The sequence below is a fragment of the Agelaius tricolor genome, unplaced genomic scaffold, assembly GCF_023055355.1.
Source record: "Agelaius tricolor isolate 1412-34295 unplaced genomic scaffold, bAgeTri1.0.p SCAF_20, whole genome shotgun sequence".
Lineage (NCBI taxonomy): Eukaryota > Metazoa > Chordata > Aves > Passeriformes > Icteridae > Agelaius > Agelaius tricolor.
In genome coordinates this window covers 12,744,123-12,771,270 of record NW_027269280.1, presented here as the reverse complement: position 1 = coordinate 12,771,270, position 27,148 = coordinate 12,744,123, and the positions used below count along the sequence as shown (strand labels likewise).

Below are 27,148 nucleotides of genomic sequence, written 5' to 3'. Positions count from 1 at the left end.
AGACAAATGTCCCCGTTGTTCGCGGCACGGGCTGAATGGCTCCTCTGTGCCCCGGCAGTGGGTGGGGGCCGGGTGCCTTGGGGTGGCCGCAGGCACCCAGGGCCGGCCCCGGGGAGCCGGGCAGTGCCCGGCCGCAGCCCCGCGTCCCCCCGCCAGCCGCTCCCACTCCTGTCCCCTTCCCCCTTGCCAGGCCGGCGACCCAGGGCCGCGATCCCGGTGATGCCATAAACGCCGCGGTGCAGTGGGGAGGCTTTGGAAAAGCTGGCATTTGCGGGGAGCTGCCCGGGAAGAGCTTATTCCATGTCGGAGCAGCATCGGCACCCCCGCCCCGTGCCGCCCGCTCCCCCGGCACCCCGGTCAGCACAGGAGAGCAGAGGCACGGCCCAGCGCCTGCGGTGCGGGAGAGGAAAAGGTGATGGATACTGGGGGGTGCGGGGGTGCTTGGAGGGTGGCAGGATGGGAAGGGGGCAGCAGGATGCTTGTTGGGTCGCTTGGGAGGCAGTGGGATGCTGGGGGGGCCACAGGATGATAAGGTGGTAGTGTGATGCTTGAGGGGGTGTTGGGATGCCTGGTGGGTGTTGGGGTGCTGGGGGGCCGTGGGATGCTCAGGAAGCAGCTCTATGGGGCAGGATGATGGGGGGAATTGTGTACCCGTGGGGCACAGAGGGGACAGGAGGGTAGGAAGCAGCATGCCCATGTGGGACAGGGCCTGTGCAAAACAGTGTGTCCATGGATTTGTGGGATCAGGAGCAAGCAGGTGCATGCGCCTTGTGTATGGCAGGGGCTTGGCCCTAAAAAAATTGATGCTGTAGGGAAAGCCCAAAAGCAGACCCTGGGGTGCCCCCAGGGAGATGGGGAGCTGCTGGAACACGGAGAGGGGGCTGCAGAGCTGGGTGGCCTGGCCTGACCCGGGGGTGCCTCTTGAGGAAATGGTGGGTGCAGCCGTGCTCTCCAGCTGGGCATCTCAGCTGGCTGGCGCCACGGGCACACCCCACCCGTGGGAGCCTCAGGAGAACACCCAGTGCACCACTCTCTCCTAACGAGCTATTAATAATTAAGCTGCTCACTGAAGGCAAAGTCAATAGAATATTTGGCTGGGGGAGTGTTTGCCAGAACCACCCCTGGGAGGCAGGCAGACTGGAGCGAGGCATCCCCTTGGCATCCCACAGCTCTGGAATTCGGTGCCGTGTGGTCCTGGGGGCCTGCTGGGGTCCCACAGGGATCTATCAGGATCCATTGGGACCCATCTGGACTCACTGGGATCCATTGGGACTCGTCAGAGGGGTTTATGGTGCCATTTCACTCTCTCCTGTGGAGCTGGTGCCAGCAAAGCTGGTGCCAGCCAGCTGGTGCCAGCTTTGCTCCCTCTTGGCAGCACCCACAAAAGTGGGTGTCTCCCCAGCCCTCTCAAAGGGCCAGTGGCTTTTCCAGGTGGTACCAGGCGGTGACTGTGATGGAATCACAGCCACCGTGTAAAGCCGAACTCCAGCTGCTCCTGGAGCCGTCTGGCATTCCCACCCACACGGTGGCTTTGGGATACTGTCAGAGCCACCTGTTCCCCCCGTGGTGACACCGAGCCCCCCCACTCGCACATGAAAACCATTCGGGAAGAGGCTGGATGCACCAGCCCTGCCTGATCCAGTGGTCCCGGCTCCAGGGGAAGTGGGGGGGACTTGGATGAGCTTTTCGAGTGCCCCTCTGGCAGCTCCCCCCCTGCCCGCGGCGCTGTGCCCAGCACCCGGCCGCAGCCCGGGGCTCCGGTTGCATTTTCCATTCATTATTCATCGAGCTGGAAATCTCGGCGGCGCGAGGCGATCCGAGCCGGGGGGGCCGGAGCGGGGGAGCGGCGGCAGCGGCGGCACCCCGGGATCGCCGGGCGGCGGTGACCGCGGTGCTGGGGGTGAGCCGGGAACGGGGGGGCTCTGCCTCGGGGCTGGGGCTGGGATGCGCCGGGCTGCGATCCACGGCTCATGGCAGCGGGGTTTCATCCCGCCGGGATATCCGCGGGAGCTCTGAGGGGTGAGGGGGTGATGCGAGGCGGGGGTGGGGGGCCGGGGGATTATTTTTGGGGGTGTTACGCAGTGGGAGCGCAGCCAGCTTTGGCCGAGGGGCTCCGGAGGATGTGGAGCAGCGGGAGCAGAGGGAGCTGGGGCAGGCAGGTGATGCTGCTCCCGCCGCTAATGGGAGTGCAGGGCCGGGGGGGCTCAGCCCCCAGCTCGAGGGGGCTCCCGGGCGCGGAGCTCTGCTGTGGAGGGCTGCGGTCACGGGTGCCGTGTCCCTGTGTCCCTGTGTCCCCGCGTCCTGCCGCAGGGGACGGCGCTGCTGCAATGCGGTGTCACAGTGAGGGTGACCCCCGTGTCCCGGGAGGAGGGAGGGGACAGGGATGGGAGACACGGGGGGAGCGCTGGGGAGGGGGCAGCGGGCACAGGGGCTCTGTGAGCGTGTGTCTGTGTGTGTGTCTGTGTGTCTGTGTGTCTGTGTGCACACGCGCGTGTGTGTGTGAACAAGGCTGATGTGTGTGCATGTTTTGTGTGTGCCCTGTGTGTGTATGAACACGCATTGAGGACTGTGTGTCCTGGTGCACACATGAGCACACGAGGGGACGGGAGTGTCAGTGTGTGCCCTCTGTGTGCGTGTGTGTGTGTTTTGTGTGTTTGGGGATGCCATCCTGCCTGCACCCCTCTGTCCCCAGTTCCGTGTTCCTGGCCCCCACCTGGGCCAGCCCAAGCTGCCATGGCCAGAGGGGCCCCCAAGTCCCCCAGTGCTGCTGGTGGGGCCGGAGAGGCCGCACTGGGAGGGTATTGCAGCACCCAAACCATCCCGAGCTGCTGCAGATTTTCCTGGTCTGGCCTGCAGATTTTCCTGGGAAAATGGATCCCAGCACCCTCAGGGAGTGCCTGCTGGTGCTGGTGGTGTCCCAGTGCAGAATGGCCACTCTGCCCCTCAGTTGCCCACTCTGCCCCTGGGCTGTCCATGGCTCCCCTTTTCCCCCAATCCCAGCCCTGCAGCCTCTCCCACTGGGAGTCATTGGGTTTTCCCAGGGCGGGCAAAGGTTGGCTGGGCAGGCAGAGCCGCTGGGCCTGTGCCACAGATCTGCTGTGGATCATGCCAGGCACCAGCGGGATGCTTTCCTGGGAATTGCCGTGCCTGTGACATGTCCACGTGCCTCACTGAAGCCACACACTCTCAGTCCCTGTGTCCCTGGCACCAACGTCTCTCCTCTCTGGCTGCAGGTGACGAGGATGCTGTGGCATGGGAAGCCCTGGAGGTCCATGTGCAAGGGGCTGGTCCTGGGGACCCTCCTGACCAGCTTCATGTTGCTGCTCTACTCCTACGCTGTCCCCCCGCTTCAAGTCAGCGTCACTGAGTGAGTCTGGGGTCCCCGCGTGCCCCCCTGCAGCTCGGGCTCCCTGTTCCACACCAGGAACCCCCAGCTGGAGGTGGGGGACATGGAAATGGCCCTGGGGCTTTCCAGGCCCTGGTGGCTTCACACCAAGATGTCCCCTTCCTGCAGTTTCCAACTCCTGGCAGGGCTGGGGACACTGTGGGGCACTCAGTGCTCCTGGGTGGAAAGGGGAGGGAAAGGGAGAGGAGAGGAGAGGAGAGGAGAGGAGAGGAGAGGAGAGGAGAGGAGAGGAGAGGAGAGGAGAGGAGAGGAGAGGACTCAAGTCTCAGATTCTTTCACTGCTCCACAGCACTCAGCTCCTGGCTGTGCTGCCTGTCATTAAAATAATCTCCAAGCTTGTAAATAAGGTTCACGTGCCTCACAAACCTGGTGCTGTTGGGTGGGGATCCTCATTAAGGATCAGTTTGGCTAGTTGATTACAGGTATCCAAAGTCACTCACCTCTGTGGGCTCTGCTCACTGCCTCAGGCAGCTCAGATAATGTCCCTTGTGTCCTCACATGTTCCTCCAGGGCCCATGAACTCATCTGTGGGGCCAGGCTCTGGAATTATTTCCCTTTTTGCGGGGGGCTGGATCTTTCTTGGATCCCACAAGGTGTTGAGAGGTCCCAGACCTCCACAGATCCCTTGAGGGGTTTGTGGCTCCTGTAAAGGGTTGAGAGCTCCCAGACCTCCTCCATGGAGGAGTTCATGACTCCTGTAAGGTTGAGAGGTCCCTGGCCTCCTCCATGGATCCTACAAGGGATTGAGAGCTCCCAGGCCTCCCCCATGGATCCTACAAAGGGCTGAGAGGTCTCATATCCCCATACAAATGTTATCAGCTCCTCTCCATGGAGTTGTGGCCATGGAGAGCTCCTCTTGATGCACTTTTTGGCATCACCTCCTCCAGGACCACCATGGCCATGCCCATGGAGACCCCCTGCTCTATTTCCATTTCTAGAACCCCTTCCCAGGTCCAGCACCTGTCCCCAGGTCCAACACCCATTCCCAGGTTCAGCATATATTCCCAAGGTCCAGCACCTATTTCCAGGTCCAGAACCCATCCCCAGATCCAGCTCCACCAGCACAGAATATCCCAAAGCCTTCTAAGTGCCAGTGCCCCTCACCATGGTGCTCCACCTCTTCTCTCACCCAGGATCCCCGTGCCCTTCTCCTGCTCCTCCCACCTGTCCCAGGCTCCGTCCCTGTCCAACAGCTCGGGCAGCGCCTCGGGGTGGAGCTGCCGGCCCAAGCTCAATGTCATGTTCATGAAGACCCACAAGACCGCCAGCAGCACCATCCTCAACATCCTCTTCCGTTTCGGGGAGAAACACCGCCTGAAATTTGCCTTCCCCAATGGCCGTAACGACTTCTACTACCCATCCTTCTTTGAGCGCAGCCAGGTGCAGCACTACCGGCCCGGGGTGTGCTTCAACATCATCTGCAACCACATGCGCTTCCACTACGAGGAGGTGCGCAAGCTCCTGCCGCCCGACGCCACCTTCGTGACTGTGCTGCGGGACCCCGCGTACCTCTTTGAGTCCTCCTTCCACTACTTCGGGCCCGTCATCCCCCTCACCTGGAAGATCACAGGGGAGGACAAGCTGGACGAGTTCCTCCGGGACCCCCAGCACTACTACGACCCCAACGGGTTCAACGCTCACTACCTCCAAAACCTCCTGTTCTTCGACTTCGGCTACGACAGCAGCATGGACGCCAACAGCCCGCTGGTGGAGGAGCACATCCGGGAGATCGACCGCCGCTTCCACCTCGTCATGTTGCTCGAGTACTTTGATGAGTCGCTGGTGCTGCTCAAGGACCTGCTGTGTTGGCAGCTGGAGGACGTCCTCTACTTCAAGCTCAACGCCCGCAAGGGCTCCACTGTGTCCCGGCTGACCCCTGAGCTGTACGAGCAGGCAACCGCCTGGAACCTGATCGACGCCAAGCTCTACCGCTACTTCAATGCCACCTTTTGGCGCAAGGTGGAGGCCTACGGGAGGGAGAGGATGGCCAGGGACGTGGCCGAGCTGCAGAGGGAGAACAAGAAGATGACCAGCATCTGCATCGATGGGGGACACGCCGTGGATGCCAGCGCCATCCAGGAGTCCTCCATGCAGCCCTGGCAGCCCCTGGGGGAGAAGACCATCCTGGGGTACAACTTGAAGAAGAAGATCAGCAAGAAGCACCAGAAGCTGTGCCGCAAGATGTTGACGCCTGAAATCCAGTACCTGACTGACCTGGGGGCCAACCTCTGGATCACCAAGCTATGGAGCCACGTGCGGGACTTCCTCAAGTGGTAGGGGCTGGCAGGTGCCCCGCTTCCCTGGGGAAGAACCAGGTGCTTTTGTTTTTGTTACTCATGGTTCTATTGGTTTGGAACTGGCTGGAGGCTCTGGAGCCCAGGAACTTTTGGGGGGACCTTCCATCACCTTCCTGCAGAGCCCCAGCTTGGGCAGGAGAGGGGAGACTCTGCCTCTGTCAGCAGGGTCAAGGACTGGGGGCCCAGGGGTGGTGTTTTCCTGCAGGATCCACTTCTTCCTTCCCCATGGAAAAGCTGGAGGAGGGATTTATGAAGGATGTGGCCTCGTCACAGCAGGAGCAGGACATTCATCACCAGGTTGCTGGGTGCAGGCAGGGATGTGCTGGGACAGCAGTGGTAGAGGGTCTCCCTTGCCCGGGGTGGGCAGAGATGCCCACAGGGAACCCAGCCCTCCAGGAGCTCCTCAAATCACCCCACTGAGCCCTGGTTTTGGGGTGTGGGAATGTCAGAACCTGCTGCACTGCTTCAGCCCTTGGGTGCAATGAGTGCAGCATGTTCTCAGCCCACCAACAGCTAGGCTGTGACCTAGAGGCACCCGGAGCCATTTGGAGATTGGAAAACCCATCCCAAAAGCCCCGGCCTTTATCAACAAGTCCCCGTGGCAAAGGGCACACCCTCACTGCCCCCCATCGTCCCAGTTAGAGGAGCCCGTGGCCCTGGTCCCCACAGGGGACATCCCAAAAGGCCAACCGGGTCTGGTGACAACTGGTGTGGGGAGGAGATGGGAGCGGGTGCAGTGGGACTGTCCCCGTGGTGCCATCCAGGGCATGGTGGGGATGCTGGGGGCAGGGGCCATCCCCAGTGCCCACCCTGCCTTGGGGACAAACCTCGTGCGTCCTAGCTGGGCTGGATGACACTGGTGATGCCACGTCCCACTGAGAGTAGCCCTGGCTGGGCACAGAGGTGGCACCTGTGGCTGAGCCACCCCCCAGCAAAGGGACCCTCCTTGTCCCCCACCTTGTGTTCAGCTCCTTCTGTAAAGACCAGAAATAAAAAAACAATTTACTTTTGTAATATAATTGTATATTTGGTTTTGGATATAAGGATGGTCCAGCTGGTCTCCAGCCATCTCCTCCTCTGGGATGGGATGGATGAGGTGAGGATGTTCTCACAGCCACAGCAGCAGGCTCAGCCAGTCCCTGCTCCTTCTGGGAGCTCCCCAGGGTCCTGCACCACTGTCCCCTTCAGTGCTGGGGTGTGGGGCCCCATGTCCTCCAGGCAGTGCTGAGGAATGAAACCCTCAGTGCGAGTGGGGTGCCTGGGTCTGTCCCCAATGTCCCTGCTGGGTGCTGAGGGACACCCCCATGGTGTGCAGGTGCCCTCAGGAAGGTCTGCTGGCTTCACAGGGACAGCAGAGCCATGGGACCAGCCATCACTGGTGACACAAACCACTGGTGCCACCATGTTCCAGCTCTGCTGCTGGTGGGGAGCACCCCATTTCAGGGGTGGCCATGGGACTTGCACTGGGACTTCTCCACGCTCCCTCTGCAGCCAGGCCACCAGGTCAGCCCACTCAGAGGAGACCTGTAGGGGGGTGTTGGGGCTGTGATGGGGACACCTGAGGCAGGCAGGACCCAGGGACATGAGCACTTCACCAGGTCTCTGCTCTGGCTGTGACCAAGCTGCTGCTCCCATGTGGTGTTCCCCTCCAGCAGAACTGGAAGCAGAGCTATGATGGGACAAGGAAGGGTTCTGGGGATTGGGACTCTCTGGTGGGACCAGGATCAGCCATGAGATCCTGCCAATGGTGGAGTCAAAACTAGGGTGGACTTAAGAACCTTGAGATGGGACCAGGGACATCCAAGGGACCAAGGCTGAGTGATGGGACCAGGCCATGTGGTGAACTGGGATCTGCTTGGATCAGGACCATGTGCAGGAGTAAAAGGACATGGTGGGAGCAGCACCATGCACAGGAGCAGGACTGACTGGTGAGGATGGGACCTTGTGGTGGGATCTGCACCTTCCTGAGGACCAGGACCACAACAATGGCATGGGAGGCCCAGCATCACAGCTGGGGACAGGACTGATTGGTACATATGGGACCAGGACTAACTGGTGGGTATGGGATCATGCTCAGGACCACCTGCAGGACTGGTCTGAGTGGTGGCACTGGGGCTGTGGGATGGAATGGGGACTGGAAGATGGGCACAGGCTCTTATGGTGGGGCAGGGAAGCTGTGAGGTGTGGGACCACCCCCAGGTGTGGGGCTGACAATGGCTGCAGAGACCAAGCAAAGCCCCCAACCCCATCAGTGCCAGCTGGGACCCATTGACTCCCAGCCCCAAGCCCATAAAGACCCCCAGCTGGTGGGGGTGGGGATGCTGCTCACTGGGGATGGAGCTGTGCTTGTTGGTGCTGCTGTGTGGGGCTGTGCTGGAGGTGGCAGGTGAGTGGGGCTGGAACCCCCCCTTCATTCCTCCCACTGGTTGTCCTGTGGGTGGTGGGTGCCCCTTGCTTTGCCCAGTGCTGGTTCCTGATGGTCACCTGGGGGCTGGTCCCAGCAGGGCTGCTGGGTCCTGGTTGTGTTGAGGGGGATCACAGGCCCTGGTGGGCTGTGTGGCTGCTGGCAGTGGTGTCCCACCCATGAGTAGCTCCCAGTCTGTCCCCAGCCCTAGGCAGGGTCACGATGCTGGGAATGCTCCTGGTGTATTCCGGTAGTGCAGGTGGGGCAGGGGACAGAGGAGCCCCTGATGTGCTCCTGGGTGCTCTCCCTGCCTTTGTGCTGCTGTCCCCAACAAGTCCTGGGGACACCTGAGGACCTGGATGTCCCTGCTGTGTCTGGGACATGCTACTGCTGGCTCAGCCCTTCCCTTGCAGGGACCACCATGGCTCCAGCTGCCTCAGAGCCCCCTGGTCACACGGTGACAGCTCCAGTGATGCCCTCAGGCGTGGGAACTGGGAGGGTTCCTGCTCCCTCCCACTCTGAGGAGCCCATCATGAACTTCACCTTGAGGCTCCTGGATGGTGAGTGCTCTGGGGATGAGGCAGGAAAACAGAGACCATGGGATGGGTCCAGCCAAGACCCAGGGCTCAACCAGCAGCAGTCAGTGCCTTCTCCTGGCTGGCCCCAGGACTTGGACCACCAGGAAAGGTGGCTGTCCCTGCAGGAGCTCCCCCCCTGTCCTTGTGGAGGGTGTAGGGCTTTGAGATGTTCTCAGTCCTGTGCCTGATACCACAATGGGGTTTGGGGGTCAGCTCTGCCCCGATGGGTGACATGGTCCCTCTCAGCTCCATGGGGGAGTCCAGGAAGCTCTGGAGAGCAGGGAAAGCGGGCCTGGGGAACAGAGCCAGGATGGGAGGTGGGCTCTGAAAGAGGGAAGCTGTAGGGATGGTGGTCTGGGATGTGTCTGGTGCCCTCATCTCTGCTGGGACAGGTTTGGGGGTGTCACACTGAATCCACACTTCTCAGAGGACTCCAGTGCCACTCCAGAGAAGCTGCCAGTGCTCAGCCCTGGCTCTATGATCCACCTGGAAGCCAGTGTCCACTTCAGTCCCAGCACCTCTATGAAGATCCACGTGGATCAGTGCTACTGGACCACCACGGAGCAGCCAGGACACTCCAGGAGGGTCTTCATGGTGGTGAACAGCCGTGGGTCAGTGCTGGTGGGGCAGGAAGCAGGGGCTCCTTCTCCAGCCACCCTGGGGTCCTGCAGTGCAGGACCTCCTGATGGAAAGGGATGTCCAGAGCCTGGAGACAGCCCTGGAATGTCCTGTGTCACTCTCCTGCCACAGGTGCCTGCACGGGGAGAAGCTGGGGAATGTGTCTGTCCAGCACCAGAGAGGGGGTTCTGTCCTCCAGCTCTCCATCCTGGCCCCCACGCTGGAGGGGGAGCCCGAGGAGGAGCAGGTGAGGTGGGGATGATGCCCTTGCTGATGGGATGGAGGTCCCAGGGAGGGGGATGACCTGGGTGTCCCAAAACATTGTCCATCCTGAGACATAGCGCTCCTGCTGGGGTGGCCTCAGCTCCACAAGGTCATGCAGAAGGAGAGAAGGGTCCCTGAGGAAGGACATGGTGTCCCAGCAGGTCTACGTGCACTGCCTGCTGATGGCATGGGGACAAGGACGTGCCACCAGGTCCTGCTTCTACAGCCACACCACGGCCAGGTATGCTGGGTGTGTGGGGACACGAGCACCCCATGGGTGTGCTGGGGGAAGAACCCACCTCTGGGAAGACCAAGTCACCCCACTGTGGTCTGGATGTCACCTCTTATTCGATGGCAGATGATGGCACTGCCACAGGTCCCAGCTCCCCCCATGCTGCAGAGGTGTTGTGGAGGTGCTTGGAGACATCTCCTCTGGGATAGCACCATGTGGGTCTTGTGGTGGAGTCTGGGGACCCCTAGAGCTGCCCCCCAGTTCTGTCCTCTCCTCTCCCAGCTGGCACAACGCAGAGGACCCTGTCCAGAGTACCCCCTGCCACTGCTGTGACACCAGTTGTCCCGCTGCTGACACCCTCCAGGGAGACATGCCAGGTACCAAGGCTGGGACAGGGTGGCCCCAGGTTGTTTTGGGGTCTTGGGAGAGCTCCTGGACCTGGGCTGGACTGCATTGGACATATCCTCTCACAGCATTCCCAGGAGAGGGGACACTCCACCGGGAGACTGTTGGACCAGTGCTGGTGCAGAAGGAGAAGCTGCCATGGTACAAAGGTACACCCCAAACTCTCTCCCATGTCCCCAAAACCCCCACCTCTTGTGGTGAACCCCCCTCTGACCCCCAGGTGTGTTTGTGCTGTTCCCAGCCCCGTGCCAGACGGTGAAGAGGCTCCTGCTGGCCCTGGTGGGCAGTGCTGTGCTGGTGGTCACCGTGCTGGGGGGGCTGCTGGGGCTGGCCCTGACCACTGGGCACCTGGGCAGAGCCCGGAGGGGACAGCGGCCACCGAGGCAGAGGTGTCCCTTCCAGGCTGAGCTGCAGAGCGTGGTGGGGGCCCTGCTCCTCAGGGAGACAGAGAAACAGATGGGGCCAGAGCTCCTCAGGGAGACAGAGAAACAGATGGGGCCAGAGCCACTTTCTCACCAGAGCCTCTTTCTCACCAATAAATGTGGTTTTGCTTTCTCTAAAGCTTCTCCTGGTTGGTAGAGTGTGGATGCCACCAAGGGATGGAGATGTGCCCCTGCACTGGCAAGCCACATCTCCAGGTTCCTGTGGCTTCCAGGTGTTGTGGTGCTGTCCCAGCCTGCGGTACTGGAGATGGCAGCTCCTGGCTGGGTGGATTTTGTGTCCTTGGAGACCATGGACATGGTGGCAGCTCCTTGGGGACAGTCCCCAGGATATCCCATGAGGCTGTGGAGGTGCAGGAGGTTCCAGGGTGGGGACAGCAGGGCTGCTCTGAGCAGGTGGAGACCCCTGAGGGATTGGGACTCACCCAGACCCATCTGTCCCCCAGGAGAGGACAGGGCCTGGCCTTGGTGGCACCTCAGCATCACCCATCAGAGGGGTCATGTTTGAAATAGTTTATTAGGACCAGTGTGGGGCAGGGTGGCCACTCTGGGGGTCACCAGAGTGAGGGGTCACAGTAGGTGGGTCACAGCAGCATGCCTCAGTTTCCCCAGAGTGTGTGGAGTGGTGCTCAGTGGGATGTCGGGGGCTCTCCTGGTGCCCTGTAAAGCTTGCGGAGGCTGGAATCCATCAGGAAATCCACAGTCCTGCAGCAGGAGAGGGCGTCAGCGGGGCCCGGGAGTCTCTGGGGCAGTGATGTGGGATGGGTGGGACTGTCCTTAATATCCCCTGAGACACCAGTGCCACCAAAACCAGGTTTAGCACAGCCTCACTGTGCTAATCCTGGCTCAGCTCTGGATAATCCCCGTCCTGGCAGGGACATGTCCTGGCTGGACCCCAGCAAAGCCCCTTTGGAGTGGAGACATCCCGTCACCACCCTCTGCTCCCAGCCCCAAGCAGACAAACATGCTCCATCCCTCCGGGCTGTGGGGATGGGGTGGTGGCAGCCGCCTGTCCCCCACCCCGGGGGTGTCCCCATTCATTACCTGTCGATGGGGGTGATGATGAGGGGGATGGCAGCCAGCCCCAGGGCCGTGGTGGTCCAGCGGCGCACGGGCAGGGGCCAGCGGGTCAGGGCCCCCAGCAGGGCCAGCGAGGCGGCGCAGAGCCGGTTGATGGTGAAGCCGGGGATGGCCACCGAGGCCAGGCTCTGCCACACGAAGGTGTCCACCACGGCCACCCCCACGCGCGTGGGGTCCTGCGGGTGGGCCTGGGGAGACACAGGGCTCAGGGGAAGGGCAGGGATGGAGAGACTGGGGGTGAGGGGGGGTGGCACTCACGGCGGCAGCTTTGCGACCCTTGTCGATGGCGTCGGCGGTCACGTAGGCGGTGGCCACGCCGTAGCTGGCCCACACCACCGGCACTGGCACCAGCGGGCGGAAGGACTCGCCCACCTCGTTGGCATAACCTGAGGGGATGGTAGGGTCAGGGACTGGCTGTCCCCGTGTCACCTCTGCAGGGTGTCCCCAGTGTCACCAGATGGATCTCACAGGGGGTGTTTGTGGTGCCTGGATCCCCTTGAACCCACTGTCATCAGGACAGCTGGGCTGGGGGTGCCCACTGCCAGGGCTGGTGTCTGTGACTGCCCAGCGCTAGTGCCAGTGCCCACTCTGGGCTCTGTATCTGTGCCCAGTGCCTGGCAGGAGCCAGTAACTGGTCCTGCTGTCCAGTGTCCGTGCACAGTGCAGGTGGATGATGCCACTAGCCAGTGTCGGTACTGGTGACAGTGACAGGTACCTGGTGCTGTTACCCTGTGTGCTGTACCATGCCAGTGCACACTGCCAGGGCCTGCTGTGTGGCACTCATATCTGGCACCAAACCCTGTGTCAGTGCCCAGTGCAGTGTGCAGTACCTGGTGCTGGGTGTTGGTGCCCAGTACCACAGGCCCAGTGCACTCTGGTACCAGTGCTGGGTGTCAGTGCCCAGTACCACATGCCGTGCCCAGCACCCAGGGCAGTGCAGTGCACGGTGCCCGGTACCCGACGCAGTGTCTGCTGTCACGTTCCTAAAGCAGGGCTGGCTGTCAGTGCCTGGTTCCTCATGTGGTGCCTGACGTTGGTACCCGGTACCAGTGTTCGGTCAGTCAGTGCCCAGTCCCCGGTGTCAGTACCCTGTGATGGGGCCGGTGCCCAGTATCACTGCCCCGTTTGCGCAGCCGGTACCCGATGTCAGTGCCCAGGTCCCGGTAGTGGTATTTTATGTTAGTGCCCAATGTCAATGCCCAGGTCCCCGTGCCTGTACCCTGTGTCAGTGCCCGGTGCTGGTACCCGGTATCCGATGTCAGTGCCCGGTTCCCGGAGCTCCCGTGGCTCCCGGCGCCGGTACCCGGTGTCAGTGCTCTGTACTCAATGTCAGTGCCCGCTTCCCGGTGTCAGCGCTCAATGTCAGTGCCCGATGCCGGTACCCGCTTCCCGGTGTCAGCGCTCAATGTCAGTGCCCGGTGCCGGTACCCGCTTCCTGGTGTCAGTGCTCAATGTCAGCGCCCGGTTCCCGGAGCCAGTGCCCGGTGCCGGTGCCCGTTTCCCGGTGTCAGCGCTCAGTGCCCGGTTCCCGGTGCTCACCCAGGTATCGGACCCACGTGTCCCGGTACAGGTCGGGCTCCTCCTGCCCCATGGCGCGCGCCACCGCTCCCGCTGCATGCCCCGCCCCCGGCTCTACGTCACCAAATCACGCCCATTCCAGCCTGATTTGCATGACCCCGCCCAGTGTGTGACGTCTAGCCCCGTCCCTCGGGGCCGCGGGATGGCGGCGGGGGCGTGGCCTGACCGCGCACGTGACCCCGCGGCCTTACGTCAGTGGCGGTCAGGGGGCGGGGCTGGGGCTGAGGGGGCAACTGGGGGCAGTTGTGGGGCTGGGGGGCAGTTACGGGTCTGGAGGGGCAACTGTGGGGCTGGGGCACAGTTGTGTGGCTGGGGGCAGCTGGGGTGGTTGTGGTACTGGGGGCGGTTCTGGGGCTGGGTGGGAAATTGTGGGCCTGGGGCACAGTTAAGGGGCTGGGGGAGCAGGTGTGAGACTGAGGGGGCAGTTCAGGGGCTGGGGGCAGTTGTGAGGCTAGAGGCAGTTCGGGGGCTGGGGGAGCAGGTGTGAGACTGAGGGGGCAGTTGTGGGGCTGGGGCAGCTGAGCTGGCTGCAGGGTTGCGGCGGGCAGCAGGGGCAGCCACAAACGGAGCAGACCCCGCTCAGTCCATCCCTTTACTCCCCAGCCCAGGCAGCAGCAGCAGCGGTGCGTGCGGCACCCACATAAGGCACAGAGTTTGGGGGGGCTGCGGGCGTCCGGCCCCGCTCGGCCTCGCCTCAGTCCGGCAGCCCCGGGGCTCAGCCCCGGCTCCATCTTCCCGCGGGGCCGTCCTGGGGGCGCGGTGCAGCCCGGGGGGCTCAGGGGCTGTGGCTGGGGGACTCCCCCTGGATCTGCTGGGCCGAGGCGGTGTCGGGCAGCAGCACCTCCACGCTGTAGCTCACCTTCTTGGAGTGGAGGAAGCTGTAGGTGTTGTCGAAGCGCAGGACATCTGCAGGGGGACAGGGATGTCAGGGACACGGGGGTGTCAGGGACGCGGTGGGGTCAGGGACACGGCAGGGGCGTCTGGGGGGGATCAGGGACACGGGGGTGTTCAGGGACAGGGGTGTCAGGGACACGGGGGGGCTGTCAGGGACGTGGTGGGATCAGGGACACGGGGGTCCCGCAGCGCCCCGGGGAGGGCTCGGCACTCACAAATGCCGGGCGTGGAGCAGGTGAGGGAGCCGTCCTCGGGCACCATGTGTGCGTTGTAGCGCTGGTTGGGGAGCACCTCGGTCATGTCGCCCGCCCGCTGCCGCTCCCCGACCTTGGTCTTCAGGTACACCCCGAAGCCGATGTCGGCGCCCTCGGAGCGGAACTGCCACCTGCAGGGCACAGGGGCGGTGCTGCGGCGGGCCGGGGACACGGCGGCTGTCACCCTGTCACCCGCTCCCCACAGCGCGGAGCTGCCCTCACCTCAGCACGCAGCCGGGGAAGAGGATCTCGTACTCGACCTGATGGGACGAGCCCCGGTTGACCACGACCGAGTGCTCGTACTTCTGTGCCAGCTGGTCCCGCACGTAGTAATGCTGGGGCACATCCCCCCCGTAGTTTATCTGGAAGGGATGGAGGATGTGGGGGTGGGGGAACTGCCCAGGACCCCTAAAGAACCCTGCGGGGGCTCCTCCTACCTTGCTGGAGCACTTGGGGTCCCCGTCAGGGTCTGTCAGCGTCCCCCCGTACTCCACTGGGATCTGTGCGGGGTCGATGTACTTCTGCAGGACCTCCTTCCAATTGGCTGGGGGGGAGGACAGCGGGTTTGGGGGGCTGTAAGTTGGAGTATCCCCCCTGGGTGGGGTGATAGCAGAGCGGGGACATGTCACCCCCATTTGGGACACGCTGGGGAGGGCCAGGACTCACATCCCAACACCACGACCTTCTTGCGCGTGTCCTCGCTCAGGAAGTGCTTGACCAGGTTGTAGGCCACGGGGAAGAGCTTGGGGGCTGGGGGCAGAGGGGGGCGTCAGGGGGGCATCAGCACCTGGATAAGGGCAGCAGGACAACGGGGCCAAACTCACCCTTCACAATAAAGAGGCGCTTGAGGGACTCAGGGTAATTCTCCTCGAACATGGACAGGATCTGCAGATGGGGGAGCTCGGGTCACCCATGCCATGCATCCAGCAGGACCCACCCAGAACACTGGGGAGTGCAGGGCACTGCAGGGACCCGTTCCTGCATCATCCAGGGACCAGGCCTGTGGTCCAGTGGGAAGGGGGGTGGGCAGGAGCCCTCACCTCCCCATATGTGTCCACAGCTGGCTTCCAGAGGTGCTTCAGGCCCAGGCCCTCACAGTCGTACACCATCATCACCATCTCAATCTTCTTGCCCAGCTGGGACAGGAGGATGGGGGAGATCAGGCAGGACCCACAGGGAGGTCCAGGGATGGGGCAGCCCTAACAGGCTGGTCACACCAGCCAGAGCCTCCTCCTAAGTGTTGGTGTGGGGAAAAGGGGCACCATGGGAGCTGGGACAGGGACATGGGCTGAGGGACAGCGAGAACATGGACTGGTGGGGATGGGCAGGATGCAGAGTTGTGGGGTGGGAGGGTACCAGAGATGGACACATGGGATTGGCAGGGACATGGTCCATGGTGGGGTGGACAGGACATGGACTTGTGGGGCTGAGGGAGATGAACTGGACATGGACCTGTAGGGCTGGCGAGTGAGGGCATTGGCTGGGAGAGATGGCCCAGAGATGGACATATGGGGATGGACAGGACATGGACCTATAAGATATATAGGGCTGTCAAGGACATTGTCTGGTAGGGATGGACCAGAGATGGGCTGGGGAGGAATTGGAGTTGTGGGAATGGACACAGACAGAGGGAAATGGACAGGACATAGACCTATAAGATATATAGGGCTGTCAAGGACATTGTCTGGTAGGAATGGACCAGAAATAGACATAGGGGGCTGGGGAGGAATTGGAGTTGTGGGAATGGACATGGACTTATGGGGCTGGCAGGGACACAGAAAGAGGGAAGTGGAGAGGACTGGGAGACTTGTTAGGGCTGGGGAAGATGATGACTGGTAGGGGCAGGCCAGATATGGCCACAAGGAGCTGTTGGGGCCAGCAGAGTGTGGGCAGGTTCCCACCTTTTCACTCTGCTGTTCACACGCTAGCCGGAGCAGTTCACAGTCCCGGAACTTGTTTTTGATCAGGTCCTGCTTGGAGGCGGAGAAGAGCAGCCCCTTGCCGTCCAGGGGCCCGATGATCTCGTAGCGCACCGGGCTGCCCTCGCGGTCGTAGCCGCACAGCCCGCCAGACATGTACTTCCGAATCACCTGTGGGAGCACGGGGGCTCAGGGCACCTCACACACACCCCAGGGGACTCAGGGGCATGGTCCCCTCCAGGGCCACCCCAGGAGCCCAGGGACACTCACCTCAGGTGGCTCCCAGGCGAGGATGTTGTCGGCGTCCATGTGCTTGCGGAGCTCGACGTGCTGCAGCGGGGGCAGAGCGGGCCAGGGTGAGATTTGGGACAGGGTGAACCCCACAGGCGGGTCCCTCTTGCTGGGGCTGGTGGCTCAGGGTGTGGGGTCCCACACCAGGTCTGTCCCAGCACAGCAGGGTGCCCCAAAAGCAGCGTGCCCCTCTCACCTTGCGGAGCATCGCCTCTGCCTTGGGCAGGTCGAAGGAACGCGCTGCAAGAGAGCAGAGAGCTCAGACCCCGCCAGCCCCACTGGGGCTCCCCCCTCCAGTGCTGCCCCCACCTCGGGGTTACCTCGGAGCCATTTCAGGAGGAAATAGTCGTCCTGGGAGGGCAGGGAGGGCAGCACGTCCTGCAGCTTCTCCCGGAACTGCGGGGACCAGAGGGACAGTTGGTGAAGGGGTCCCCGATCCTCCCCAAAAACCTCAAGGCTGGAGGTTTGTCCCTTCCTCATGCCCCCAAAAACATGCCAACCAGGACTGGGACATTGCCAGGGGAGAAGGGCCACCCTGTTCCCCTGTGCCCCCTGTGCACCCAGGATCAGCGGTCACCTGGCAGGGGACTGTCCCCCAGCACAAGCTGTCCCCAAGCCCTTGCATAAGGTGTGTGGGCTGTCACCACCCTGCTCCTCCCAGGGTGTCTCACAGGGACTGGGTGAAGCAGTCCCCTCCAGGGGTGTCCTTTGGGATGGAGGGAGGCTGCCACTGTGTGTACCCCTGCTCCAGTGACACCCCAGTGGGCCACAGCCCCCCTGGCACAGGCAGGAGGGTGCCAGGGTGCAGGACTGGGGGGTTGGGAAAGCTGGGGCCCCTCAGAGGGGGCCCTGCAGGCACCAGGCAGACCAGGCCCTGCCAATGGCATCCCTGGGATGAAGCCAGTCACCAGCAGATCCCACTGTCCCCATCTCAGTGACACTCCAGTGGGTCACAGCCCCGTGACACAAGCAGGAGGGTGTTGGGGTGCAGGACTGGGGGATTTGGGGTTCCCTCAGCAAGGGACCAAGCAGACCAGTCCCCACCAGTGGCATCCTTTGGGATGGAGCTGGTCACTGTGTCCCCTGCTGTTTGTGACCTCCAGTGGGTCACAGCCCCCCAGCACAGGCAGGAGGATGTTGGGGTGCAGCATTGGGAGGTTTGGGGGACCCAGGGTCCCCTGTCCATGTGGCCTCGCTCACCCCAATCAGGCTACAGCTCAAATCTCGGTACCAGCCGAGGCCCTCCCCTTAATGAGCCTGATTAGCTTATCTCCCGCTGAATTTAGGGGTAATTAAACCCGGGATTAGCTCCTTCACCCTGGGACAAAGCCGGTGGTGGTGGACGAACGGGTTCGGCCACTCGCCTCCGTCACCTGCCCAGGGCACGGCTGGCACCGGGCACGGTTTGGGCTCTGTGCCCCATGCCTGCCCCTGCCCCCCGTGCTGGCACCCGGCGGGGTCATCGCCCGCCAGTGGAATTTGGCTGGGGCTGAAAGGCAGTGATAAGATAAAGGCACGGGGGTGCCCTCCCGGTGCACTGAACCCCGATAACAGCTGGCACTCAAACACGAGCGGCTGGCAGAGGTGGCCGTGGTGGGTGACAGTCACCGGCTCTGGGTGTCCCCGGGCCTGCAATCCCGGCGGTGAGGGCAGGAAGTTTTCCACTCCCATGGGAAGGGTGGAAGAAGAAAACGGGGCTCGGCAGAGCCCAGTGTGGTGGGACAGCCGGGATGGTCCTTCCCTGGTGGGCAGCACCACGGGGGCTCAGCCCGTGGGACTGGGGCGCAGGGTGGGATGGAGGTGGCAGAAGGGCACTGTCCCAAGGGCCCGCAGTGAGGCAGGAGGTCCCCGAGTCCCGCGGAGGATGGGAGAGGGATGGGGCCCCACCAGCGGGATGGTCCAGCCAGCGGGACCGCCAGGACCCACCCAGGACGGTCCGGCCCTGTGGGCAGTGCCACAGTGGGGCTCGGCCCGCGTGTTTGGGGTCCGGGATGAGGGATGGAAGCAGCGGGAGCCTCCCAGGGCCGGATTTGGGGGGCGGGGTGGAGGCTGAAGGCGATGGGACGTCCCCGGGGCCGGGAATCGGGGTGAAGCCGGGAGGTTTGGGGTGCGGAGCCCTCCGGAGGCCGGAGCGGGGGTGATGCCGTGGGTTTGGAGCCGGGGATGTGGGGGCTGGACGAGGCGGTGAGAGCCCCCCGGGACGGGAGCGGGGGTGATGCCGGTGGGTTTGGGGGTGCTGTGGGGGGCTGCGGAGCCCCCCGGGGCCGGGAGCAGAAGTGCTGCCGGTGGGTTTGGAGTGCGGGGTGGGGGTGATGCCGGTCCCGCGGCGGATGCGGGCGCACATCGGGGAGGACAGCCCGGCCCTGGCCCTGGCCCTGGCCCCGGCCCCGGCCCCGGTCCCCCCGCAGTTCCCCGGTCGCTCCGTCCCAGCTCACCTGGGCCAGCACCTCCGCCTGCTGCGGGCTCAGGTCCCCGACGCGGCCGCTCATGGTGCGCTGCGGGCGGCTCTGCCCGGCCCCGGCGGCCGGGGAGGATCCGAGCACCTCCCCGGGACCGCCCCCCGGCCCGCCCGGCCCGGCCCGGCCCGGCCCCCCGCCCACCCCCGTGGCCTTGGACCCTGCCCGACCCCTGCCCGCCCGGTCAGCGCCCGCCGCCGCCCCGGGGTCGGGGATGGGGATGCGGGGGGTGATGGAGGCAGGGGGGATATGGGGACACAGAGGGGCTTGGGGACTATAGGAGGGTGTGAGGGCTGTAAGTGATGTGGGGGTATGGGAAACTTGTGGGGTATGGGGGTATTGGGGCATGGAGGGGTATGGGGGCATGGGAAGCACATGGGACATGGAGGGCTGGAGGTATGGGGGCTATAGGGGTATGAGGGCATGAGGAGGCACAGGGGGGCTTGGAGACTATAGGGGAGTGTGGGGGCTATAATTGATATGGGAGGTATGGAGGACTTGGGAGGGTTTGGGGTTTATAGGGAATATGGGGGCATAGAGGGCCTTGGGGGTAGGAGGGACTTGGGGACTGTAGGGGGCATATGGGGTAGGAGTGCATGGGGAATATGGGGACAGGGGGAATGGGGGCACAGGGGACTTGGGGGGCAGGGGAACAGGAATTTGGGGGGCAAGGGAGAGATGAGTGTAGGGGGCTCTGGGGGTTATGAAGTGTACAAAACGGTGGGGGCCCTATGAGAGTTTGGGGGGCACAGTGAGGTGTCAGGGGATGTGGGAGGACATTGGGGTGTAGAGGGAGATGTGGCTGTGGGGTGGGAGATGGTGATATGGGCCAGATGTCAGGGAAAGGGGACAGCAATGAGGGCAGTGACAGGGATGGGAGGTGGGAACAGGGACAAAAAGTAGGGCAGGGACTGGGGCAGGGTGCCAGGTAGAAGGGACAGGGATGGGAGATGGGGGCAGGGACAGATTGAGGGTTCAGGTGGGGTGATTGGAAAATGGGGATCAGGAGCAGGATTCCCATGGGGGTGTGTGTGTCCCATGGATGTCCCACAGAGCCTCATCTCCCCCATGGACACATGGTTGTCCTAGAGAGCTCTGCATGTCCTATAGAACCCTATTTAACCCTATTTGTCCCATGAAGCTGTGGATGTCCCTTGGGTGTCCTGTGAAGTTATACATGTCCATGGATAACCCATGGAAACATCCCATGAAACCATGGGGGCTGTGGATGTCCCACAGAACCATCTATCTCCTGTCTGTGCATGTCCCAAGGAGCCATTTATGTGCCATGGAGTCGTGTGTGTCCCTTGGAACTGGGACCCATAGATGTCCCATGGAGCCATCCACATTCTGTGGACCCATAAGTGTCCCCTGGAGCTGCCCAGGAAGCCACCCCTACCCCACAAACCTACAGATGCTCCACAGAGCATTCACACCCCTTATGTGCCTCCTCTGTGGGGCAGCTCTGGCAGAAGCCATCCCCAGGCCCCATTTTGGTGCTCCCCCAAACCCACAGAGTCCCCACACTCCCGGCTGTTCCTGAGCCAGCCGTGCTCCCGGCTGTTGTTTATGGCACAGCCAGACCCGCTGCAATCGGGATGTTTCACCGTGTGGTTAAACCGGCTCTGGCTGCGGCCGTGGGAGGAGGGATGTGCCCATCCTGTGATTAAACCCCCGCACTTCAAACATGGCTGGGGACACGAGGGACACAGGAACACACCCAGACCCATCCCATGGCACCCTGCAGCCATGGGAACCAGGTCCCACAGCCCTGAGTCCCATTCCCAGCGTGGCCCCTGCCAAAAGCAGGTCAGCCTGGGCCCATGCTGCAGCTAATCCAGCCAGCAAATCCCCCGGAGGCACATGTGCTGGGCACACGTGGCCAAAGCAGGGCCAGGATGGGGCACCCAGGGGTTAGGATGGGGCACCCGGGGGTCAGGATGGGGCACCCAGGGGCCAGGATGAGGCACCCGGGGGTCAGGATGGGGCACCCAGGGGTCAGGATGAGGCACCCGGGGGTGAGGATGGGGCACCCAGGGGCCAGGATGGGGCATCTGGGGGTCAGGATGGGGCACCTGGGGGTCAGGATGTGGCACTGGAGGCTGCTGGGCACCCCCCAGGCTGGGGGTGCTGAGGGGTGTCTGGTGCAGGGGGCAGTTGTGTTTTGGGCACTCGGGTGTTGGTGTGTGTCCATGTCACCCAGGGGTGCCCATGTCCCTGCCTGTGCCATGGCTGTGGGTGCCCATGTCCCTCTTCCCCCAGAGCATATATGTCCCTGTGTCCCCATGTGTGCCTGTATCCACACACAGGGATGTGGATATCTGTGTCCCCATTCCTGTTCCTGTCCCTGTCACTCTCCTGGTGACAGTTGGTTTCCTGGTCCCTGAGTCCATCCCTGTCCCTGTCCTGCTGTTGCTGCCAGTTCCCATTCCAGTCCCAGTTCTTGTCCCTGTCTTGCTCCCACTCCCAGTCCCTGCCCCTGTTTCTCTCCTAATTCCCATCCTCCTCCTGGTCCCTCTCCCTGTTCCCATCCCGGTCCTGGTCCTGACCTTTGTTCCCATGCTGGTCCCACTTCCTGTTGTTCTTCCAGTGCCTCTCCTTGTTCCTGTTTTCCACCTGGTTCCTGCTTCTGTTCCCATCCCAGTCTCATCTTTGTCCTTGTCCCTGCCCCATCCTTGTCCCAGTGCTGGTTCCCATCCCAGTCTCAGCCCTTGTCTATGTTTAGATCTCCATCCTGGTCCCAATTCCCTGTCCCTATCTCTCTCCTGGTCACTGTACCTCTTCCTGGTCCCCATCCCGGTCTCTGTCCCCATCACCTTCTTTGTCCCTGCTCTGTCCAAGTGTCCATCTTGGCCATGGTCCTTGTGCCTGTCTCAGTCTTGGTCCCTGCTCCCCGTCACTGTACCTCTCCTGCTCTCTGTCCTCATCCTGGTCTGCATCCCCATCCCCATCTCTGTTCCCCCAGCCCCTGTCCCAGGCCCGATTCCCATCCTGATCCCTGTCCCTGTCCTTATCCTAGTCCTTGTCCCAATCCCTGTCTCGATTCCCATCCCAAGCCTGGTCCCCATCCCAATCCCTGTCCCTGTCCTTGTCCCGGTCCCTGTCCCGGTCCCTATCCCGATCTCTGTCCTTGTCCTTGTCCCAGTCCCAGTCCTTGTCCCGATTCCTGTCCCTGTCCTTGTCCTGATCCCTCTCCCGGTCCTTGTCCCAATCCCAGTCCCTGTCCCCATCCCAGCCCTTGTCCCAATCCCAGTCCCTGTCCCCATCCCAGCCCTTGTCCCAATCCCTCTCCCAGCCCTTGTCCCGATCCCTGTCCCGGTTCCCATCCCAATCCCTGTCCCTGTCCTTGCCCTCATATCTGTCCTTGTCCCAATCCCTGTCCCCGTCCCGATCCCGGTCCCGGTCCCGGTCCCGGTCCCGATCCCCATCCCGATCCCGATCCCGATCCCGATCCCCATCCCGGTCCCGGTCCCGGTCCCGGTCCCGGTCCCGCTCCGGGCTCTCGGGCTCCCCCTGCGGGCGGTGTGTGTCGCGGCGGGTCCTCCCCGGCGGCAGGGGGCGCTGCGGGGCGCGGGGCGCGCAGCCATGGCGGCGGTGCGGGCGGCGCTGCTCGCCCCGCTGCTGGCGCTCGGCCGGGCCGGGTCGGGGCCCGCCACCCCCGCGCGGGTCGAGGTGGCCGTGTCGGGGCCCGGGGCGGCAGGGCCGGACGGGGATGGAGCCGGCGGCGGGGCCGGCAGCGCGGGCGCGGTGCCCGGCGGCTCGTACACGCTGCGCGGGGCCGTGCTGGGAGCGGGGGGCGGCCGGGCCGGGCCGGGCCGGGGCGGCCCGCGGGGGGAGCGGGAGGAGATGGAGATCCGAGGCCGCCTGGTGCTGGTGAGCGCGGGGAAACGGCGAGCGGGGCTGGGGGTGCTGCTGGCACTGGCCAGGGATTGGGAGGGGAGGAGTGGGAACTGCAGGGCACTGGGAGATACTGGGGGGGGGCAGGGGAACGGTGGGGACGGGGGGCACTGGGAGACACTGAGGGGCTTCTGGGTGTGGGGTTGGGGACGTGGGTGCTGGGTGGCGGTGATGAGGGGGAAGCGGTGGCAGCTCGGAGACATGGAGAGACCAGGGGGCAGTGGCAGGACAGCGGTCAGTGGGAGCAAGGGGGCACTGTGGGCCGGTGGGTGCTGGGTGCGTCCTCGGGCACTGGGAACGGAATGAGGCAGGGCAGGAGTGGGAGCTGAAGGGCACTGGGAGGCACCGGCGGGTTGGTGGGGAGGCCAGGGACACTGGGGACTGACCAGGGCAGGCACCCAGGGTGTGCCAGCAGCAGAGAGGAGGTGCCGGCAGGGGCACAGAGGCACTGCGGGCCAGGCCGTTTTCCCTCTGTTACCCCCCTGCTGTCCCTGTCCCCACACTGTGCCCGCCTCCCTAGGAGCCCTGGGGCATGGGGGTGCTTTGGGGGTGCCCTGAACCTTGGGGTCCATCCCAGCTCTCCATGTCCTTGCCATGTCCCCAGGTGGGTGACGTGGAGCCGGAGCTGAGCGCTGCTGACAGCTGGATCGGGGTGGTGCCTGTGGGCACCGAGGAGCCGGCCGAGGGTCCCCGGGGTGCCAAGGAGGAGTCCTTCACCACCGCTGTTGTCACCAAGGTGACCCTCTGTGTGACCCTGTCTCCTCTGCCTGGCCCTGTCCCCTGAGGGCTGCCGTGGTGTTTGCAGGTCACAAACCCACAGGGGTGTCACCTGGGGTGTCTCCTGGCCAGATCTGGGGGGGTCCTGGTCTGTGCTTAGTGGCCCAGGGGGTTTCTGACAGTTTCTGACCCCTCTTGGGTCCCTTGTGACCCTTCACCATGGCAGAGATGTGCTGGGTGCTTCCTGCAGCAGGACAGGAGGTTGCTGGGGACACAGCCCTGCTGTCCCCTGATCGTGTCCCCGCTGTCCCTGCAGATGAAGCGAGCCCTGGTGCTGGGGGCCTCTGCCCTGCTGATCCTGGCACTGAACCAGAACGCCATCCGTGAGGTAGGGCAGTGCTGGCGGCGGGGCCGGCCGGGCTCGTGCCCCGCTGACCACTCCCTTCCCTCCCGCTGCAGCTGGACGTGTCCCAGCTGCTGGCCAAGCCCGTCATCGTCATCCAGTCCTCGGACAATGTCACCAGGCTGCTGGGAGCGCTGCTGCGGTACGGCCTGGGCTGGAGCCTGCCTGCTCCCTGCCTTGTCACTGCCTTGTCACTGCCTTGTCCTTGTCCTTGCTTTGTCCCCCAGCAGGCTGTGACACCCAGGGACCACCCTGGGGTCTCTCACTCAGCCCATCATGTTTGCTGGGGTAGTGTTGAGCCATTCCAAGGCCAGTTGGGGCTGAGATGTGTTTCTGGGGAAGATCTGGGTCAGATCCAGCCCTTCCCCAGGGCTGGAGCCCTTCCATGGGTCCCCATGTGGTGGCAGGTGGCCTCAGCCAAGAGCTTTAGGACTCTCAGTAGAAATTGTCCAGATTGGTTGGTTCTTGTCATGGCACTGCCACCCCCACAACCTCTGTGGGTGTTTATTCTCACCAGCAGCAGCAGTGGGACCCTGTCTATCCTCCTGATATGCGGGATATTGGGATTGCTGCCATGGTGTCACACATGGGGAAGCTGAGGCACAAGGCTGAGAGGAAGAGCCCTGTGCAGGGTCACTGGGCACAGCTGGCGAGGAAGGGTCTTGCTGTCACCTCCCCTCTGTGTTCCTCTGGTTCCCCTCGGTCACTGCCCATCCCTGTGGGGAGGGGGTGCTCCCTGGCACGGGGGAGCTGTGCCCAAATCCTGCCGTATCCATGGAATTGACACTTTTCCCTTTGCTCACAGCGGGCTCCGGGCTACAGCCAAGATCACGTACCAGGCAGTGCTGCTGGAGAACCTGGTATGCTTGTCTGTCCTCCTCTTCCTCATTCTGCCAGTGGGAGAGCAGGGCATGACTGTGCCCAGCCAAACTTTTCTGATCCATGGGAAGCAGCTTCAGGGAACAGGGAGCAGGGGGAAGGGAAGGGAAGGGAAGGGAAGGGAAGGGAAGGGAAGGGAAGGGAAGGGAAGGGAAGGGAAGGGAAGGGAAGGGAAGGGAAGGGAAGGGAAGGGAAGGGAGCCCATGGGAACAGGGCAGCTGGCAGCAGCAGTGTTCCTCCTCCTGGGACACGTGTGCTCCCATTGCTGCACGCTGCTGGGGCCATCAGCAATGCCATGTCCTGCCTTGCAGGGAGTGACCCTCACACTCTGGTCCACCTGTGGCCTGTCCCGAGGGGGCCTCTACGGGGAGTGGCAGGGGGTCATCTGCCCCGGGGAGAGCAGCTCGCAGGTCCAGGTATGGAACCGGGGTTCCGGGGGAGCCGGGAGTGGGGCCAGGAATGGGGCTGGGAGCGGGGCTGGGAGTGGGGCTGGGAGCGGGGCTGGGAGTGGGGCCGGGAGTGGGGCTGGGAGCGGGGCTGGGAGTGGGGCTGGGAGTGGGGCTGGGAATGGGGCCGGGAGTGGGGCTGGGAGTGGGGCCAGGAATGGGGCTGGGAGCAGGGCTGGGAATGGGGCTGGGAGCGGGGCTGGGAATGGGGCTGGGAGTGGGGCTGGGAGTGGGGCCGGGAGTGGGGCCGGGAGTGGGACCGGGAGCGGGGCTGGGAGCGGGGCTGGGAGCAGGGCTGGGAGCAGGGCTGGGAGTGGGGCTGGATCTCCGGCTGCCGTGCCCACGGTGCTGTCCCCACAGAAGTACCTGCAGCAGCTGTGGAACACCATCCTGCTGATCGCCCTGCTGCTCTGCACCGGTGTCATGGTGCAGGCCCAGCGGCAGTCGCGGCAGGAGCTGTCGGAGCGGGATGCCGAGGTGGGAATGTGGGAATGTCTGTGCCGTGCTCTGTGCCCGGGGTTTGAGTGGGCTCTGACCCTCGGCTCTGCCCCACAGCTGGACCTGAAGCAGCACATCCGGCGGCGGCTGCTGGCGCTGAAAACGCGGCGGTACCACCCTGGGAAGCCGCCCCGGAGCCGGGCCTGTGAGATCGACAGCTGTGCCGTGTGCCTGGACCAGTTCCACAAGAGCCAGGTGGGACTGGAGCCCACCCTGGGCTGAGCCTCTGCTCGCTGGCTGGGCCAGGGTGTCCCTGGCAGGGGCTGGGCTGTGTCCCTGGCACCCAGCTGTGCTCACACGTGCCCTCACTTCCCTGCTGGCAGTGGCTGCGGGTGCTGCCCTGCTCCCACGAGTTCCACCGGGACTGTGTGGATCCCTGGCTCCTGCTGCAGCAGACCTGCCCTCTCTGCAAGCGCAACATCCTGGGTGAGAACCGCCCCGGCACCCAGCTGAGCCCCACTGACCCTGGAGCACAGCCTGGGGAGCACCTAGAGCCTGCCAGGCTCCCTGTGCCAAGGTTGTCTGTCTGTCCTCCCTTGCAGGGAACTGCTGCACGGACAGCTAGCTGGCCCGAGGACACACTCCAGGGACAGACCCACGGCTGCTGCAGGGACAGGGAGGGGGCAGGGGGTGCCTAGTGAGAGGCACTTGCTGCCACAGCAGGGTTGGTGTGGCTGTGCCCATCACAGTGCCCAGACTTCGGAGAGGGAAGGACTTTGGGCTCTCCTGCTGGGTGTGAGTAGAGGGGTGGGGGGTCCAGATGGGCAGTGTTGGGGAGGGAAGATTTGGGGCACCCATGGGTGTAACGGGGTGGGGGCTGGGGCAGGGAGAGCCCTGGTTTTGCTGTGCTCTTGCCCTGCTCACAGCAATTTTTCTAAGTCTTGGGTTTTTTTGTCTATTTGCTGGTGGCCGTGGCAGGGTAGGCAGAGCCTGGCTGCAGTGCCAGCCCCTCTGGGAGGTGGGTGACAGCTCTGCCAGGGCTGGGGCTGGCAGGGCTGTGGGTGACTCATGGCCTCACCATGGGAGGGCAGGGGTTGGATGCTTTATTTATAATAACTTATTAGAAAGGATGGCACGAGTCAGCTGCAAAGCCAGCACGGTCGCTGGGGACACACCATGGGCCCTGCCTGGGTCCTGCCCCACAGGCTGCAACGTGGCACGTGTCCATCCCTATTAAAAATGGAGCAAGGGC

At 63.5% G+C, this 27,148-nt stretch overlaps 4 protein-coding genes across 11 annotated transcripts; 2 read left to right on the top strand and 2 right to left on the bottom strand.

Annotated features, from left to right (window-relative positions):
* The first annotated feature begins 227 nt into the window (after nt 1-227).
* Nucleotides 228-6,717, top strand: GAL3ST1 (galactose-3-O-sulfotransferase 1). Of its 5 annotated transcripts, XM_071445777.1 has the most exons (4): nt 228-412; nt 1,790-1,900; nt 3,234-3,367; nt 4,540-6,717. In XM_071445777.1, exons 3-4 carry the CDS (start codon nt 3,243-3,245, stop codon nt 5,681-5,683), a joined length of 1,269 nt encoding a protein of 422 aa, XP_071301878.1. In that variant the 5' UTR covers nt 228-412; nt 1,790-1,900; nt 3,234-3,242; the 3' UTR covers nt 5,684-6,717. The 5 variants fall into 5 exon arrangements, with proteins under 5 accessions (XP_071301878.1, XP_071301876.1, XP_071301874.1 ...); XM_071445775.1 differs by lacking the exon at nt 1,790-1,900 and having other exon boundaries at nt 265-412; XM_071445773.1 differs by lacking the exon at nt 228-412 and having other exon boundaries at nt 1,588-1,900.
* Nucleotides 6,718-11,142: 4,425 nt separating this feature from the next.
* MTFP1 (mitochondrial fission process 1) lies at nt 11,143-13,734 on the bottom strand. Of its 2 annotated transcripts, none has more exons than XM_071445770.1 (4): nt 13,264-13,734; nt 11,983-12,110; nt 11,689-11,912; nt 11,143-11,349 (listed from the first exon to the last, which is right to left on the bottom strand). In XM_071445770.1, exons 1-4 carry the CDS (start codon nt 13,313-13,315, stop codon nt 11,274-11,276), a joined length of 480 nt encoding a protein of 159 aa, XP_071301871.1. In that variant the 5' UTR covers nt 13,316-13,734; the 3' UTR covers nt 11,143-11,273. The 2 variants fall into 2 exon arrangements, with proteins under 2 accessions (XP_071301871.1, XP_071301872.1); XM_071445771.1 differs by having other exon boundaries at nt 11,689-11,900.
* A 146-nt stretch (nt 13,735-13,880) lies between these two features.
* On the bottom strand, nt 13,881-19,246 carry SEC14L2 (SEC14 like lipid binding 2). 2 transcript variants are annotated; one of them, XM_071445768.1, is made up of 12 exons: nt 19,096-19,245; nt 16,981-17,056; nt 16,857-16,900; nt 16,640-16,699; nt 16,352-16,540; nt 15,491-15,586; nt 15,275-15,335; nt 15,117-15,200; nt 14,888-14,994; nt 14,673-14,812; nt 14,412-14,581; nt 13,881-14,208 (listed from the first exon to the last, which is right to left on the bottom strand). In XM_071445768.1, the coding sequence occupies exons 1-12, from the start codon at nt 19,147-19,149 to the stop codon at nt 14,078-14,080; spliced, it is 1,212 nt and encodes a 403-aa protein (XP_071301869.1). In that variant the 5' UTR covers nt 19,150-19,245; the 3' UTR covers nt 13,881-14,077. The 2 variants fall into 2 exon arrangements, with proteins under 2 accessions (XP_071301869.1, XP_071301870.1); XM_071445769.1 differs by lacking the exon at nt 15,491-15,586 and having other exon boundaries at nt 19,096-19,246.
* A 3,424-nt stretch (nt 19,247-22,670) lies between these two features.
* Nucleotides 22,671-27,146, top strand: RNF215 (ring finger protein 215). Of its 2 annotated transcripts, none has more exons than XM_071445766.1 (10): nt 22,671-22,989; nt 23,618-23,749; nt 24,047-24,118; nt 24,190-24,275; nt 24,939-24,993; nt 25,324-25,428; nt 25,822-25,935; nt 26,014-26,151; nt 26,280-26,382; nt 26,499-27,146. In XM_071445766.1, the coding sequence occupies exons 1-10, from the start codon at nt 22,702-22,704 to the stop codon at nt 26,519-26,521; spliced, it is 1,116 nt and encodes a 371-aa protein (XP_071301867.1). In that variant the 5' UTR covers nt 22,671-22,701; the 3' UTR covers nt 26,522-27,146. The 2 variants fall into 2 exon arrangements, with proteins under 2 accessions (XP_071301867.1, XP_071301865.1); XM_071445764.1 differs by having other exon boundaries at nt 25,819-25,935.
* Nucleotides 27,147-27,148: the final 2 nt, after the last annotated feature.

Excerpts from the sequence above, each read along its gene's own strand:
- GAL3ST1 (XM_071445772.1), top strand. The coding sequence starts at position 2,121 with ATGTGGAGCAGCGGGAGCAGAGGGAGCTGGGGCAGGCAG. Across the intron at positions 2,160-3,233 it reads GAGGGAGCTGGGGCAGGCAG|GTGACGAGGATGCTGTGGCA; the intron begins GTGATGCTGCTC and ends CTCTGGCTGCAG. Across the intron at positions 3,368-4,539 it reads CTTCAAGTCAGCGTCACTGA|GATCCCCGTGCCCTTCTCCT; the intron begins GTGAGTCTGGGG and ends TCTCTCACCCAG.
- MTFP1 (XM_071445770.1), bottom strand. The coding sequence starts at position 13,315 with ATGGGGCAGGAGGAGCCCGACCTGTACCGGGACACGTGGGTCCGATAC. Across the intron at positions 12,111-13,263 it reads CACGTGGGTCCGATACCTGG|GTTATGCCAACGAGGTGGGC; the intron begins GTGAGCACCGGG and ends CCATCCCCTCAG. Across the intron at positions 11,913-11,982 it reads AGGGTCGCAAAGCTGCCGCC|GCCCACCCGCAGGACCCCAC; the intron begins GTGAGTGCCACC and ends GTGTCTCCCCAG.
- SEC14L2 (XM_071445768.1), bottom strand. The coding sequence starts at position 19,149 with ATGAGCGGCCGCGTCGGGGACCTGAGCCCGCAGCAGGCGGAGGTGCTG. Across the intron at positions 14,813-14,887 it reads ACCCCAAGTGCTCCAGCAAG|ATAAACTACGGGGGGGATGT; the intron begins GTAGGAGGAGCC and ends CATCCCTTCCAG. Across the intron at positions 14,209-14,411 it reads CTGCTCCACGCCCGGCATTT|ATGTCCTGCGCTTCGACAAC; the intron begins GTGAGTGCCGAG and ends GTCCCCCTGCAG.
- RNF215 (XM_071445764.1), top strand. The coding sequence starts at position 22,702 with ATGGCGGCGGTGCGGGCGGCGCTGCTCGCCCCGCTGCTGGCGCTCGGC. Across the intron at positions 24,119-24,189 it reads ACCAGAACGCCATCCGTGAG|CTGGACGTGTCCCAGCTGCT; the intron begins GTAGGGCAGTGC and ends CTCCCGCTGCAG. Across the intron at positions 25,936-26,013 it reads TGTCGGAGCGGGATGCCGAG|CTGGACCTGAAGCAGCACAT; the intron begins GTGGGAATGTGG and ends TCTGCCCCACAG.